General features: G+C 33.9%; 1 protein-coding gene across 1 annotated transcript; it reads right to left on the reverse strand.

Annotated features, from left to right (window-relative positions):
- Positions 1-184: 184 nt before the first annotated feature.
- Positions 185-16,732, reverse strand: HORMAD1 (HORMA domain containing 1). Its single transcript, XM_060087228.1, has 14 exons — positions 16,700-16,732; positions 15,845-15,989; positions 14,400-14,463; positions 13,928-13,964; positions 11,715-11,735; positions 11,422-11,448; positions 9,788-9,855; positions 8,772-8,923; positions 6,745-7,004; positions 5,193-5,259; positions 5,037-5,113; positions 4,220-4,303; positions 1,971-2,042; positions 185-265 (listed from the first exon to the last, which is right to left on the reverse strand). Exons 1-14 carry the CDS (start codon positions 16,730-16,732, stop codon positions 185-187), a joined length of 1,188 nt encoding a protein of 395 aa, XP_059943211.1.
- Between the last annotated feature and the right edge of the window lie 551 nt (positions 16,733-17,283).

Below are 17,283 nucleotides of genomic sequence, written 5' to 3' on the forward strand. Positions count from 1 at the left end.
CCTGAGTTTGTCTCAGATAAGATTAAGGATCACAATATGATAGTCAGCTAAGGATTAATTTTAGTGTACTAACTGCTTAAGACTACATGTAAGTTTTCAGAGGTAGGGCAAACACAACTTAAAACAGTAATATAATGTCCTTTAAATGTTGTGAAGAACTTGGCAAACATGCAGAAAAATTTTTTTATGTATTTTTCTTTGGTTCACTAAGCTTTCTTCTTTTTGGCACTGACTCTTGACTAGAAGAATCAAAGTGACGAAGGATCTGTCAAAAGAAAACAACTACTAAGAACAGATACTTTCCAGTTTAAATGTCTTTAATTTTTGAGCTTTTTCATATCTCTAAGGTCTCTTCCTTCCTTCCTTCTTTCCTTTCTTCTTTTAAAAAATTGTAACTAACATACCATTTCCTAAGATAGGATAGCTGGGTTCTCTAAAAGTAGGTAAATTTTATTATTGACATATTTATATATCCTGATGACTGCTGAAAGTATAGCCTTACAAACTATAAGGTTTTCATTAGGGATGTTGGAGTAGTTAGAAAGATAGATTTGACATTATGTTCTCAAAATAGTAAAATATTTTGAGGGGAATGAGGGGGGAGAGATTAAAAAATGAGCTGCAAATAGAGAAACATTCCACTTTGGCATCATGTAAGATTTAAATCATGTTTTGTTTTTGTATATGGTGCTTAGCAGTGCCTGATAGATTTTAGAAATTCAATGCACCCTTGAATGAATGGGAGGGTGAATTAGGAAAATTGCTAACAAGTTTCTGAGTTATCAAACTTTTATTTTTCTGGTAAAACTCACTAATGATACAAATTGGATTATGATTTTGCATAAAAAAATCAAGGCTTAATACACTGGGGGAAAAAATTAAAGAACCTAATATATCAGGTTATTCCATTCCCTTCTTAAGATATATAAATTGAAAACAGTATTAACCAACTAGTATATTTTTGAGATTACCCCTTTAACACTTGATTTCTAAAAATAATCTTAAGTTTTCAGTTATCTAATTTTAACCTACTACTAATAATAAAAATTCTGGTTGAAAAAATATAAATATTTATCTCAGAAATGACAAATACATTATCTGATTTGGTAAAATAAGGTTCCAAATATAAGACAACTGTTACAAGATTTAGGTCAGGAAAATTTTCTTTCTTCTAAGGTACTAGGAGGAGATGCTATAGTTTTAGAGAACATGTGGATTTGGTAACTTACCTTGTTTCTACTTTCTCTAGAAAGCTCAGATCAAATCTGTGGCCCAATTTTAATTCTATATAAATAAAATGGCCTGGATATTCTTGTACTCTCATTTTCTCATTCTTTTCATATTTTTCCTGACATAGATCTTTTAAAATTTTATTTTATTTTTATTTATTTTTGGCTGCATTGGGTCTTTGTTGCTGCGAATGGGCTTTCTCTAGTTGGAGTGTGCGGGCTTCTCATTGCAGTGGCTTCTCTTGTTGCAGAGCACGGGCTCTAGGCACGCGGGCTTCAGTAGTTGTGGCACACGGGCTCTAGAGTGCAGGCTCAGTAGTTGTGGCGCACGGACCTAGTTGGTCCGCGGCACGTGGGATCTTAGGTCCGCGGCATGTGGGATCTTCCCGGACCAGGGATCAAACCTGTGTCCCCTGCATTGGCAGGCGGATTCTTAACTACTGTGCCACCAGGGAAGTCCCCTGACATTGATTTTTATTTTATAAATTCCTCCAACTATTTCAAATCATTCATGGAATAAGATAGTAAATGTTTACATGGAAAAATTAATAAACTATATAGCATATTTTATTTTAAAATCACCCCATTTTTTAGAATCAAATATATTTAAACAAGATTTGGATACCAGAGCTCTGAGGTATATCCAGGAATATAATCATATTTATCATTAAATTTAATCTATAGTGATGATATTCTGATACTTGCTATTTTATTCAGCCTATATATTATTATAAGACTTACTGTTTTCGCAGATTCAAGCTGACTTCTCTTCCGATTTTCCTTAGAAGATTTTACTTGTTGATTTCCATTAGCCTCCAAAAAGATAGAATAATTACTAATTGGTTATTTCTCAAAGAACAACCAACATGCTTTTTCAACCGCAGGCAGCTATATGTGGTTTTTAAAAAAACAACTTTACTGCGATATAATTCAGATACCATACAATTCATCCATTTAAAAGTGTACAAAATTAAGTGATTTTAAGTATATTCACAGAGTTGTGCAACCATCACCACAGTCAATTTTACAGCACTTTCATCCTCCAAAAGAAATCCTATACCCTTATAGCCATCACTCCCCTATTCCCCCATCCTCCCGCCAGCATTAAGACTTTCTGTTTCTATACAAATCCCTATTCTGGACTTTCATATAAATGGAACCATATTATATATATATCTATAGATATAGATATAGATATAGATATAGATATAGTGTGTGTGTGTGTGTGTGTGTGTGTGTGTGTGTGTGTGTGACTGGGTTCTTTCACTTAACAATGATTTTAAGGTTCATCCAAGTTGTAGCACGTACTGGTACTTCATTCCTTTTTATGGCTGAATAATAATAGTCTACTGTATGAATACCACATTTTGTTTATCCATTCATCTGTTACAAACATTTAGGTTTTTTTCCCCACCTTTTGGCTATTGTGAATAATGCTACATATGCAGTTTTTAAAATGAATATTAGATGGTGACAAATTATTAGCTGTCATAGTATTATTCTTTAAAAGTACATATTTATTTTCTGATGCTTGAAATGTCCTTTTCAACGATAACTTCCTTAGTATATATATTATTAAATATTTTCATTTCCTGCCCTTTTCTAACCATAATTCAGTCATTATTCTCAAATACAGAAGTACTTTGGTGGAGTAAAGGATAGTAAAGTATACTCATCCTAAACAGAAGCTGCCTAGGAAGAACATTTTGCTGCTAGAGGTAGTAATTTTTGAAATTCTTTTATCTCTTGCTTTTCTCAGCACACTAGTTTGAACGCTGCCTTCTACCAATTCTAACTTCCCATCGAGAATGTGGAAAAAAAGGACACCTAAAAATGGCACTATCATCAGTGGTGTTCTGGTAAATGTTTAACAACCAGTTCTCTGGGAGAAAGAAATCCTGGGTTGAGGCGTTTGCTGATTTCCATGCTATGAATCTCTCATCATGTCCAGTTTCAAGCTGTCAACATGATGTCACTGAATAAAGAGTTGGAAACAAATGCTCCAGCATACCACTGTTAGAGTGTGCTATTTGTTTCCTTACATTTTACAGAATGCTTTTTCTTCACCTCTGAACCTTTGAGAGTAACTTAAGGGTCTAAATAAAATACAAATTTCTATTCAGTACAACTCATACCAAAAACTAAAATAAAGCAGTGGGTTTTTTTTTCTTAAAAAATAAGAGATTCACTTTATGTAAGATATACATAAAACAGTCATTTTTAATGTCTTATTAACAAGATAGTCCATTTACAATATAGAACACGGGAACAGTTTGGTGTTCTAGGAAATTTCCTTGGGAGTCTGGATGATAGCATCACTTCTCAAAGCCTTTCCTGGATTCCCCTTTCTATTTATTTTTTAAATAAATTTATTTATTTTTGGCTGCATTGGGTCTTCATTGCTGCACATGGGCTTTCTCTAGTTGGGGCAAGCGGGGGCTACTCTTTGTTGCGGCATGCGGGCTTTTCATTAGGGTGGCTTCTCGTTGCAGAGCACGGGTTCTAGGCGCGCGGTCTTCAGTAGTTGTGGCACGTAGGCTCTGTAGTTGTGGCTCGCGGGCTCTAGAGAGTAGGCTCAGTAGTTGTGGTGCACGGGCTTAGTTGCTCCGGGGAATGTGGGATCTTCCTGGACCAGGGCTTGAACCTGTGTCCCCTGCATTGGCAGGCGGATTCTTAGCCACTGCGCCACCAGGGAAGTCCCTCCTCTCTCTACTGTACCTTCAGTAAAATTAACCATTCTTTCCTTTGTACCTCTATGTAGCCTATTCAGACTGCTGTTATGGCCCTGTATCACTGCTTGTTGACCTCCAATTACTAGACTCTCATCTAAGAACAAGTTATACCTCCAGCACCTAGTAAAGTACCTGAAACATAGTATGTGCTTACCAAACGTTGGTCCAATAAATGAAGTATTAAAAGCAAAATAACCTCAAATATGGGGGGAAATTACAAGGTTAGAATGGAAAACAAATCTAAAGAGATGCTTTTACCATTTTATTCTGAAAGATTTTTCCACTTCTTGTTTTGCTTTCAGACACATCAAGTTCAGATGTTTTCCTGACTACCTGCTCAACCTAGAAAAGAAAATAATTACACAAAACCACATAAAATAATATAATAAAATTTTTCATAACAATAATGGGGGTCAAAAATTCAATCACATAAATTTAGGGTCTTGCTATGTTGAGTTAATGAAAACCAGTAATTTTGTGTTGATTCTTACTGTCATAAAAAGTGCAAAGGTAAAGATAGTGAAACTGGCACTGTACACAATTGACAATTCACTGAATTCAGGAAGTCCCAAATTATCACTAGGCACCACTCTTCCAGAAGATAAGAACTTCAGCCCACCCCCATTGGAGAAGGGCTGCGCAAAGGAAGGCAGACAATCATCAGTCCCATTATTTTCATGTTGATTTCATCTAAATGTTATTTCAGGATTTTACTGTGTGTAGAAAACAAAATTAAACATGTTCTGCTCCAAGGCAACAAAAATGTATTATATAGCCTATTTGTAAATACAAAGAGTGGTGGAGTTAATAATTGCTTAAGATTTTATTTAGCTCTGAAATTCTGAGATTCTCTGAACAGTATTTAGGTTCATTACTAAACAAATCAACCAATAATATACTCAAAACTTTTCAATGTATAATTCTCAAATTTTATTAATAAGCATTCTTAATACCTAATTTTCTTCTAAAAGACCTAGAATATAAGAAAATCTGAGAAATAACTAAATAAGCATATAAGCACCTGTCTTTTGAAAAAAATCAAATTAGAAGTGAGATAGAACTGTCAAATTTATACCTGAGAATGAGATATTGAAAGATCTGGACTTTCTTTAGACCTCATAGTTTCATCTTCTTCACAAACTACACCTGGTTCTGTTAAAAAAAAAAAAACTTAAAATGGTATAAGATTGAATAGGAAGTGAATTAATTTACATTTTCATTAACTCCTCACCTCCAAGTTCAGAAGATCCAGGTTTTTTCTTCTGCTCTTCCATTTTAGTTTCAATGTCAAAATTATCCTACATAATTACATGAAGGAAAAAGATGGACACATTTCAAAAAGAAACTAAAACAACTGGGTAGAATATTTACGAACAAATTTGTTTTATGTGAAGGTTAAATATAACATAACACTACAACGACCTTACACTTGCTAGAAATAAAGTGGCCCTATAATTACTATAATAAGGTAACTTATTTATCCAAAGTATAAAATCCTATTTTTTTTTTTACTTTGCAGGGTTGCTTTAAGGCAGATGATAAAAATATACAACTTTCTCAAAAATGTATGATGGTTCTAAGAACACTTAGTTCTTACTATTGTTTGAGAGCACTGAATTAGACATGGTCACACAACAAGTTACTGCTTCTGTAGCTCTGGAATTTCTGTATAGATATTAGCATAAACTCTGAATATGACCCAACCCTCTTCAGGGAGTTGGGGAAGGATAAGCACAGTTATGGTATGGTAGAAATAGCAAAGGTTTAATGTCTATAATTATTATTCCCTTTGTGACATTTGTCAAAGAGCTTTAAATATTTTAAAGAATGCTTCATAAATCCCAGCCATATTTGTTTATAAGGCAAGACTGGGATTTAGGTTTTAGGAAGAAAATTCCTTCTTCTTTGACTGAATTGGTTAAAAACTGAATTTTCTACTTGTAAGGATGTGGCCACAGAGCCTAAATCAGAATAGTCAGTCTCTATACATAAGAACTGTGGTCATAATTTAGAATAAAATGAGATGAGAGAAAATAACAAAGATGAGATTAAAGAAAAATTATATTAATGATGAAAGATTTTCTGGGAGTGAGGCTATAACAAAAAAAGCTTTTTGTATACTTCAATTCATTCATTCATTCAACCAATACTGTGAATGAATTCCGTAAATCTAAGCGTTAGGGACAGGAGGATTAAAAAGATAAGACACTTTTCCTGCCTTCCAGGAACTCCCAAGCTGCTTCAGGACACTGAATTTCCAGGTCCTGAAGAAATTCAAGCATGAGCACCTAGTAGGGGTATTGTATGGTAGAAAAGATTCCAGCATTAGTTGGGGGATTGGAGTAGTTCATTGATCTTCTTTTCTTTTTTTTTTGGTCGCGCCGCGGGATCTTAGTTCCCCAACGAGGGACTGAACCCAGGCCCTGGCAGTGAAAGCGCTGAGTCCTAAACACTGGACCACCAGGGAATTCCGTGGTTTTCAAATTACGCTCCAGACCAAGGGGTTTCCTCAGAGTCCACCATGAGGGTAGGTGAGGTGGTGAGTGGCTGGGCCTCTAGGACCATTCCCTACTTCATTCACAGTAGTTGTGCTTTTAAATTTCTGAGAATAATGTTGTTTGCATCCAGGTAAAAAGTTTTAAAACCACAAACCTTAACCTTCTTTAAGGTCCCTTCCAAACTTGAGTTTATGATTGTAATAAATATTTATAGCTATTAAAGTCCTCAGAATTGAATCAAACTTTCATTACTCTTGTTCTTCATAACTCTTTGAATATACTTACACTTATGTAATGCTCCTGTTCATCTTTGAAATCATCTTTGTCCATAAGAATTTTTTGAAGTGGTGTTTTTAATTGTTTTGGTGATAATATTGTTGAATCAATATTTTCCATTCGTTCTTTCTCAGTGGTCACTTTTACTTTGAAGGTGTGAAAAGGTGTTGGGATTTCTCCCACATTTAAGTATATAGGCTCTCCTTCAAATATCACTCCTTCACAATCACCATCCTTAAAACCAGGAGGCTGGTAATCTGGGGGTGTAACTGCAGAAAAGTAAGTATAAACTGTGCTGTTCATGAAATTGAAGAAAATACATTAATTTTTATTATTATAAAATATATGCAGATTAAAGAAATTTCAAATAGTATAGAAGGACATATAATAAAAAGTAAAAATCACTCTCCTACTATCTCCAAGTTCCTATTTTATTCCTTAAAGGTAAACTTTTTTCCCTACACTTGACTGACTACGTGACCTTGAGGAAACTACTTGTCATTCTTGATTTGGTTTCCTCATCTGTCAAGTGGGGTAAATACTAGTACCTACCTCATAGGGTCACTGTGGTTTAAAGTCTGTAAAATACTCAGAACAGAACTGGCACAGAGTTAAGTATTCAATAAATGTTAGTTATTATTGTTGATGCTTTATGTTCTTCTAGAAGATACGATGCATGTAAAGTATATAATATTTTATATATTTATATAATAAATATATAATAAATATTTACATTATATAATAAATACATGTATATCTCCTTAAAAAACACAAATGAGATCATACTCTTCTGTACCTAGCTGTTTTTAACATCACTTTTTTAAAAAAATTTATTTAATTTATTTTTATCTTTGGCTGCGTTGGGTCTTCATTGCAGTGTGCAGGCTTCTCATTGCAGTGGCTTCTCTTATTGCGGAGCACAGCACACGGGCTTCAGTAGTTGTGGAGCATGGGCTTAGGTGCTCCGTGGCATGTGGGATCTGCCCAGGCCAGGGCTCGAACCCGTGTCCCCTGCATTGGCAGGCGGATTCTTAACCACTGTGCCACCAGGGAAGCCCTTTAACATCACTTTTTAATGTTTTTTTTTTTAAGATGTTGGGGGTAGGAGTTTATTAATTAATTAATTAATTTTGCTGTGTTGGGTCTTTGTTTCTGTGTGAGGGCTTTCTCTAGTTGTGGCAAGTGGGGGCCACTCTTCATCATGGTGTGCAGGCCTCTCACTATCGTGGCCTCTCTTGTTGCGGAGCAAAGGCTCCAGACACGCAGGCTCAGTAGTTGTGGCTCAGGGGCCTAGTTGCTCCACGGCATGTGGGATCTTCCCAGACCAGGGCTTGAACCCGTGTCCCCTGCATTAGCAGGCAGATTCTCAACGACTGCGCCACCAGGGAAGCCCCTTTAATCTGTTTTTAATATTTTTTGGATAACAATTTATCAGCACATTCTTTTAAATAGCTTGCACAGCACTATTATATAGATGCACCACAATTTATTTACTCAGTTCTCCAATAAGCAACTCAAGGTTGTTTCCAGTTTGTTCCTAGTTTAACCAATACATTATGAAAATCCTCATAAACATATAACCTTGCAAGGTTGTCTAAGTATATTTCCAATATACTCTTCTAGCTACAGAATTTCTGGATTAAAGAGAATGTGCCAAATTTTGATACTGCCAAACTGTCCTCTTAAAATGTTACATGGCACCTATATACATTCCCTCAAGAGTATACAAAAATACCTGCTTACTCCCACACCCTTGTCAACAATGATTTTACAAGTCTTACTGATCTGATAACTGAAAAATGGTATCTCATTGCTTCACTTCCTTAGTTATGAATGAGGTTGAACTTCACATGGACATGTTCAGACCACTGGAGAAGTTGTGTATATTTTTTCAAATACTGATATTAAATATAAATTTTATAATTTCAAAAAATATATAACAATTTAGGTGCTTACAAACATTTGGGATGGAAACTGTTTCAATGACAAGAAAATATACAGATACCAACTGAAACAGGATGAACTGGAAATAGTACCTTCATCGTAGTAAAAAAGTTTCATGGTCAAACAAACATCATTAGGTAAAGGTTCCAGATTTTGCATTAGAATATAAATCTTGCGAATGAGAAGAATACTTGCTTTCTTGGTGTCAGCAGATGACATACTAGATTCACCGCTTTGGTTTTTACTGGAAGAGAATCGCACATTAATTTCTTTTATAGTACCCATGGCTTCTAATAACATAACTTCACATTTTACTACTTGAGATTCTTATTCCCATTAAAGCATTAAGTTGTTAAGTTAAAAATTGTGATATAATGTGTTTTAATGCCACTATTATAAAAATTAATATCACTGTTAATATTATTATAAACTAATTTACATATATTAAATTAATATGCATTTTATACAAGACGTTTAAAGGAAACAAATGATGGACTTTTATTGTATTTCTGTTTTTTAATTTTTAAAAATTTATTTGTTTTATTTTTGGCTGCACTGGGTCTTCATTGCTGTGCGCGGGCTTTTCTCTGGTTGCAGCGAGCAGGGGCTACTCTTCGTTGCGGTGGATGAGCTTCTCATTGCGGTGGGTTCTCTTGTGGAACACGGGCTCTAGGCACGCAGGCTTCAGTAGTTGTGGCACGCGGGCTCAGTAGTTGTGGCCCACAGGCTCTAGAAAGCAGGCTCAGTAGTTGCGGCGCATGGGCTTAGTTGCTCCGCGGCATGTGGGATCTTCCTGGACCAGGGATTGAACCCGTGTCCCCTGCACTGTCAGGTGGATTCTTAACCACTGCACCACCAGGGAAGCCCTTTATTGTATTTCTAATAACTTAAGCATACAGTCGCTTTCCTATTCTTTGGCTCTGTTTCACAATCAAAACAGTATATAATTAGCCACAGAATTCTGGCTTGCAGCCACTCCAAGGATATTTTGTATCCTTGATGGTTAATTGGGGATGTTTGAGAAGTTTCAGAATTATTCCTGAAGTTTAGCTATATAGTATTAATAAGTGGTAATCTGTAATACAAAAATAAAACTATAGAACAATACCTTATGAAGTCCATGATTGGTCCATTACTGGTGTACTTGAATTTAAACTGGTAACATTCTGAAATTGTCTTAAATAGAAAATACTGCAGTTATGAATCTGATATACAGTACCAGTGGCCAAGTAGCTATATATAGCTTTTGTATGACTCACCATTTATTTACTAATTTTTTCTGCATGTTAATCCCTATTCGTCCATTGAAATTTTCCAGTCCTAATAGTCAATTCCAAGGGTCTGGGATTTGGGGCTTCAGTGTTGGAGAGATAGTTATTCCCTCAGTCATTGCAATGTATGTTTTACATACCAGAGGGAAGGAACTCCTTAGCAGGCAGGTGAGAGAGGCAGCACATCTCTTCCTCCAGCAGAATGACTAAGCACAGGGCTTCAATCCTTGGTAACCACAAGCAAGTCATTTAAGCTCCCTAAGTCTCAGTTTCCCCAGCTAATAAAAGGGGTTGAAAATAGTACCTATCTCATTGGTGCCTATGAATATTTCTCAAATGGGATAATTTATATAGAGCCCTTAATAAAGTATCTGGCACACTAAGCATTCAATAAATATTAGTGCACCAGCAATGTTGCTCTTTTACTGAAAGAAAAAATGTGCAACTATAAAACATCTTCAGATGTACATTTTCTGTACATTTTCTGAACAGTTAGTTTCTGAGCAATCAAATAATTCATAGCCTTTGCCCATATGATTTTGTCACCATGGGCATATATTAAGCATTAATTGTAGGCTTAATTTGTAGTATCAAAGAAAAGATATTCCTAGCTCTCTTGAAGCTCTAATACTTTTATTGCTTTCTTTATATTCCATTGCTCACTTAGGGATGGGGTTAGCTTTCTCTTTCTTTTTTAAAAATCTGCTTCTCCATGACTGAATGAAACACGATATTGTAACAGCTATAGTGTAATGGGTAAGCACTCAGATCATGAACTGGCCTTCTTAGGTCCAAATTCTGGTTCTGCCACTATGACCTTACACAAGAAACCTTGTGTCTAGGTTTCCTCATCTATAAAGTGGAGATGATAATGATATATTACCTCATGATGGTTATAATGAATAAATGAGATAATGCACATGAAACCCCAAAGAACAGAGCCTAGGAATAGTAAGCACTCAGTAGATCTTTCCCCTTTGTTTCTTGTCCTCTGGTTTTCCCTTTCATTTATTATAACCCTTTCTTTCCTTTAATTGTCAGATGAACAGGTAGATGTGACTGGATTGGGGTGAATATTCAAAGATTAAGGATGAGTATCTTATTTTTCTCAAACTCAAACATTTTATAATTCTAAAAAAAGAATATAATTAAAAAATATTGCAAAGAACCAGAAGTCAGGAGATTTAGGTTATTTCTAATGGTTTGTCTGTGTGGCCTAGGCTCAGTCACGTAATCTCTCTTGTGGTAGGTGTATTAATCTGTTTAAAGATAACAATACAAGCCTTGTCTTACCTAAAAAAAGTCTTTATGAGGTTCAAATTTTGAAAATATATGTGAAAGTGCATTGATAAAAGCACAGTTAAAAGCACTGGATATTATTATATTATATTTTTAGGTTACTTATAGATATTAGAGGCATTATGGTTTTATTTTTGGCATTATGTTTTTTTACTAACTTAAGCATACTTACCTGAGGGTCTTCTGGATTAGTGTATACCTATTTAAAAATAATTTATAATTTAGTAAATTGTAGAGGCTAAGTATTCAAGGAGAACTAAATTGGATGTTTAGACTAAAATATTAAATGAATTCAGTAAAACAAAATACAAAATGACCCCCTCAAAATATTAGCTACTTTTCCATTGAATAGATCAGTAGTTTGTATCAAGTGACATGATCAATAGGTGGTTTTAATGTTATTTTATTAAGCAAGGCTGAATTTGACAGTCTTTAAAAAAGAATATACAATTTAAAAATACTTACAGCTAGAACAACCAATCTTAGCTGAAACATAACAAAGAACAAAAATCTTATTATTTTTTAAATTAATTAAATTTTTATTATCATAGTTTAAATATTATATGTTTCAGGTGTACAACATAGTGACTCACAATTTTTAAATGTTATACTCCATTTATAGTTATTATAAAATATTGGCTATATTCCCTGTGCTATACAATATATCCTTATAGCTTATTTATTTTATACATAGTAGTTTATAAGAATCTTATTTTTATTCTATAAAATATTTGTGCATGATAGACCATAAGAATTCTTTGTCCTATTTCAACATTTATTCCTAATAAAAATAATCTTGCATTAAATAGACTTCATATGATGCAGGTAAAGCAGTACCTCAGATATCTTTCTCTATTCCCCAAAATATCTATTTCTAGTTGACTTACTGAAGGTTGAAATTCATATCACTAACTTAAGCAAACAGGGGCATTACTGCCAGTTACAAGGAAAATATATATTGTGAAATAACACATTAAGTATTACCAATATGAGAACTGATTTTGAAAAGAGAAAAAGAGAGTTCAGGGCCCTGCTCATTTAGTAAATGGAAGAGGATTTAGAGACTATAGGAATAGAGAATCACAGGATATCATTCACTCAAGTAATCTGCCAAAATCTGAGTCATCCTTGATTTGGATCTTTTCCTTATACTCCAGAACCAATCGTCAACAAGTCCAGTCAGTTCTGCCAGATATATCCTGAATCTTCTCATTTTTCTCCTTTGCCATCCTGGTCTAAGCCACCATTATTTTTTATCAGTACTGTAGTAATGGATTAAGTGTCATTCTCCTTAATTCCATTCTTATTGTCCTTCTACAGTACATTCTCTAAATAGCAGTTCAGAGAGATTTTTCTTTTAATTTAGAATATAAATCAAATAATGTTACATTTCTACTCAAAACCTTCAAATGGCTTTTATTTACACCTAAAATAAAATCCAAACTCTTTTTTTTTTTAAGACTTTTTTTTCCTTTTTTTTTTGATTTGGACCATTTTTTAAACTCTTTATTGAATTTGTTACAATATTGCTTCTGTTTTATGTTTTGGTTTTTTGGCCCAGAGGCATGTGGGATCTTAGCTCCCTAATCAGGGATTGAACCCGCACCCGCTGTATTGGAAAGCAAAGTCTTAACCACAACCACTGGACCTCCGGGGAAGTCCCAAAATCCAAACTCTTTACCTACACAGCTCTGAATGCTCTGGCCCTGTCCATCCCCACAGGTTCATCTCCTGCCGCTCTCTTGCACTGTTCATCACACTCTAATCATTCTGGCCTTCTGTTTGTTCCTTGAACTCTCCATACTCCCCTCCAACTCTTTGCATTTGCTGCTCTGTCAGGAATATTCTCCCAAAATCAGTGCCTAGCTGGTTTCTTCTAATTCAAGTCTCAGCTTAAATATCACCCCCTCAGAGAAGCTCCTCAGACTACCCTATCTAAAGTTACCCCATCTCTCCACTTGCCACATACTTTTTCTTAAAATGTTAATGGCAGTTAACACTATTGGATGTTATCTAATTTCCTTGTTTTATTGACTATTTTCCCATTATAGAAGGGACCCTCTTTGTCTTGTTGACCATTGTTAGCTTACCCAGCTCCTACCTAGAATACATGCCTAGCACAGAGCAGGCACTCCATATTTAATGAATATTAAATACATTATGTCTTAATGAGGGAGGTTGGTGACCATGGATAAAATTTTATCTTTTTCATAATTTTTTTTAGAGTTGGACTTCTTTGTATATGTTGATACAAACATAAGCTAAGTAAGTATACAAAAAGGCTTGTCACAATTTAACCTAGACTACATGTAAATTTATTTCTGAACTCTCATGAAGAAATAATTTATTAAATTATTAGTATAAACATGATTATAGAAGGCATGTGAAACTAATGAATAAACTATTTTAAAAGACTTTTTAATTCATTAAGTTTTTGTAAGTTAATATGTGTTATTAATACAAATGAGTGTTAACAACCAAAACTTGGCAAAATTCATTAAGTATTAATTCTGTTTGCTTTAAATGAGTTGAAAATCAGTCTATAAAATATTCAAATTTTCAGCTTTGGACTGGCCTATGCCCAAGTTAGTTTAAGTTAATCTTTTACTACATGTAACAGCTGTTACATCTGTAGAATATAAACTGTAGAAAAAAAGGATAAGGAGATACCGACTTACATATTTTTTCTGTAAAGCATCATAGCATCCTAACAGCCTGAAAAATAATCAAGGATTCATTTTTAGACTGAATGCATTTCCAGAAAATAGTTCTTTTAGTAAGTCTCCATATTATCTCATTACTAAATAATACACAGTTTTATTATTAAGGCTTCATTCTTATTAACTAGCTTAAAATAATAAAACAAAACAATGTGGCAGAAATATAAAATGTCAATAGCGGATGGAAGGAAAGGAAGATAGAAAATATCTGGCAGCTATTTGTGAGGAACAATAATAGGAAAGTGAAGCCTGCTCACATGGAGCATGAAACAAAGTAAAATTTTAACGCAAAAATCCAAAGACCTGCAAAAATGGTATCCAGAGTTAAAGAGGGAATCGCTAAAACTGGGTTAAACACTTAAAGGTATCCAAGGCACAAAAAAATGTGATTTAAGAAAAAATAATTTTCTTCATTAGGTATTTCACTTACCACTTCACTAACTGTGTAGATCCTGGACAATTCTCCTCTTCTCTCAGAATTTTGACACACAGATCTAAATGCAAAAATAATGATATGAATATAGAGCTACTTAAGATTAGCAAACAACTAGAAATTTAAATGAAGATTATTTTCTTCAGCTGTGTGTTATAGGTTTATTATTAATGGCAATTAACTTCCAGATGATTGATGTTAATATAATTAAAGGAAGAAAGCTTACATGGAAACAAATAATCTTTTTATTCTTATTATAAAATGGCATCATAATGATTAGGATGCATGTTGATGGGTAGAAAAATTTTTCCATTTTAAAAGCTATAGAAACTTAGATATAACACTTTCATGCCATTGTTATCCAAGAGTCTTAGCATATTTGCTATGGACTCTTATCCCAGTAAAATACTTGTAAAAGGCCAAGAAGTTAACAGGCTATCAGACAGAGCCCTGTAAGGAAGCAACAAGTAATATAGTGGAAAGGATGAGGTCTCTCAGTCTCAGGTTCCTTATCAGAAAAATAGGAATAATATCTAACTCATAAGTCTGTAATGTGAACTAACAAGATATCATACATAACATGGTGCTTAACATATTGCCCACAGAGTTGGTGTACAATGTTAGGTATACATTATGTGTTAGGCAATAAGTTAGTATTATAGTATAAACTGGCTCTATTACTTTTACTTCTTTAAAATAACACAAGAACATACACTACCACTGTAGGAGGCTATAAATAGGATGCTTTTACTATTTACTTCATCATTATAAGAATAATGTCAGGTGATATTATACTTGAGAGATTAAGGGAAATTTTTATGATTAAGAGCTTTCAAAGGTATTGAATATACTTTTAAAAAATCACTTAGATGTCCACACAAAAACTTGTACAGGAATGTGGCATTATTTATAATAGCCAAAAAGTGGAAACAACCCAATGTTCATCAACTGATGAGTGGATAAATAAAATGTGGTATATTCATATAATGGAATATTATTTGGCCATAAAAAATGAAGTACTAATCCATGCTACAAAAGGGATGAACCTTAAAAACATTATACCAAGTGAAAGAAGCCAGTCACAAAGGACCACATATTGTATGATTTCATTTATTTGAAATGGCTAGAATAGGCAAATCCATAAAGACAGAAAGCAGATGGGTGGTTGTCTAGCACTGGGAAATGGGAGAAGTGGAGAGTGACTTAATGGGTATGGTGTTTCCTTTTAAGGTGATGAAATGTTCTAAAACTGACTGTGGTGAATATACCCAAAATCAATGAATTGTGTACTTTAAATGAGTGAATTGTTAGATATGCGAATCATAACTCAATAAAGCTGTCATTATAAAAACAAAATCTCTAAGTCAAAAATTATCATTTTAGAGCAAGCCAAAATAAAAATAACATCTTTAAAGAAAGTCTTTAAATAAACATTATATTACCATCTAGATATCTTGTTCCATAAGCACATTCTGGGAATATTCCTCTCAAATACGTGATGCAGGATATTGAAACTGCTAGAAGCCTCTTCACTAATATTAAAGACTGCTGCTCAGTTGATATCTTACTGGGAAATACCAACATACTCTAAATTCAAGGGAAATTAAAACATTTTATTTAGATTTACTAAAAATACAGTCTTCCTGAACTTAAAAGTAGATCTAATTTTTTGCATAAGCATGGTACTTTCCCAAAGAATTCTTAACCATAGCAGTTAGTAATCCCCCCAAAATCAGAGTGGCTTCTAAAATGTGAGGGTGTTTGCAGGGTAGCAGCCTAAAGGTAACATGCAAAAAGTGCTTAAGAATCGTGTTAGAAATCCCTTGCAGGTTAACTGTAACTGCATAATAGGATAGGATGGATAGGTAACACTGATTTTTCTCTTTAGTCACTGACTGGGTTTAACACAGGTAACTGTAATGCAAGATCTGTGAAGGGAAGACAATCTTATCTTTGTCTGTGGGGCATAAAAATTCATTTTCTAGGAGCGGACTGCTATTAGTGATAATTTCATCAAAGGAACCCAATAGCATTCATTGATACCTAATGTGAACTGAATTTGAACCAGCAATTTAATACAATGCATCAAGCATCCAAAAGAATTCTCCATTAATTCAACTTAGTTTAGCAAATATCTTCATTCTTAAAACATTGACTTTACTGATATCATTAAACCCTCAAAGAGTTGACTCTAACTTTCAAACATAAAAATAGGTGAGACTTCAAGAAACAGTAAAATTAGCTAAATTAAAATATATTAAAATACAAGATTGTAAAAAAAATACAAGAAATCATACCATGGGGGTTCTCTGCAATTGCGTAGTGGCCATCCTCTGATAAAGTATTTTCTTTAATTCAACCTTGTGACACAAATACAAGCTTTAACTTCAGATCTTATTTTTATCACTAATACAAGCTTTAACTTCAGATCTTATTTTTATCACTAATTTGGTTTACTATATGTAAAGTCAGAAAGCATTTTATGTGACTAAATGACAGGATTTTTTTTAACTTAAAATAGAATCTTCAAAAACAGATTCACTTTGCTATAGAACTCTTTTGAGTAAAGTGCTAATTTTAAACCATTTGATTAGCAACCCTCACATAAAAGTGTTATTAAGAAAGCTCTTTAAAAGACCTGTTTTAAAAAGCATAATCTTCTATTTTTCTTCACAGTATTCAAACATTGACAACATTGCACAGGTAGGTAATGAAAAACTACCCCTGCCAAATCCTTTAAAATAATCTTAATTTTTGTTCTAAATTTGTAGTTTCAAAATGACCAAATCAGGTAACTTTCCTCCCCTGAACTTGAGCATAGCTCTGGATATAACACATTGTCCTATTCTGTGGAACAACCATAAAAGAGCAATAGAAAATA

The sequence above is a fragment of the Mesoplodon densirostris genome, chromosome 2 (assembly GCF_025265405.1).
Source record: "Mesoplodon densirostris isolate mMesDen1 chromosome 2, mMesDen1 primary haplotype, whole genome shotgun sequence".
Classification (NCBI taxonomy): Eukaryota; Metazoa; Chordata; class Mammalia; order Artiodactyla; family Ziphiidae; genus Mesoplodon; species Mesoplodon densirostris.

What these genes read in the sequence shown, in the direction of transcription:
- HORMAD1 (XM_060087228.1), bottom strand. Translation starts at nt 16,732, where the DNA reads ATGGCCACTACGCAATTGCAGAGAACCCCCATG. An exon ending in ATGCTTTACAGAAAAAATAT is followed by an intron (nt 11,736 to 13,927) that starts GTAAGTCGGTAT and finishes GTTATGTTTCAG; the next exon opens with CTAAGATTGGTTGTTCTAGC. An exon ending in TGGATCTTCTGAACTTGGAG is followed by an intron (nt 5,114 to 5,192) that starts GTGAGGAGTTAA and finishes TTTTTTTAACAG; the next exon opens with AACCAGGTGTAGTTTGTGAA.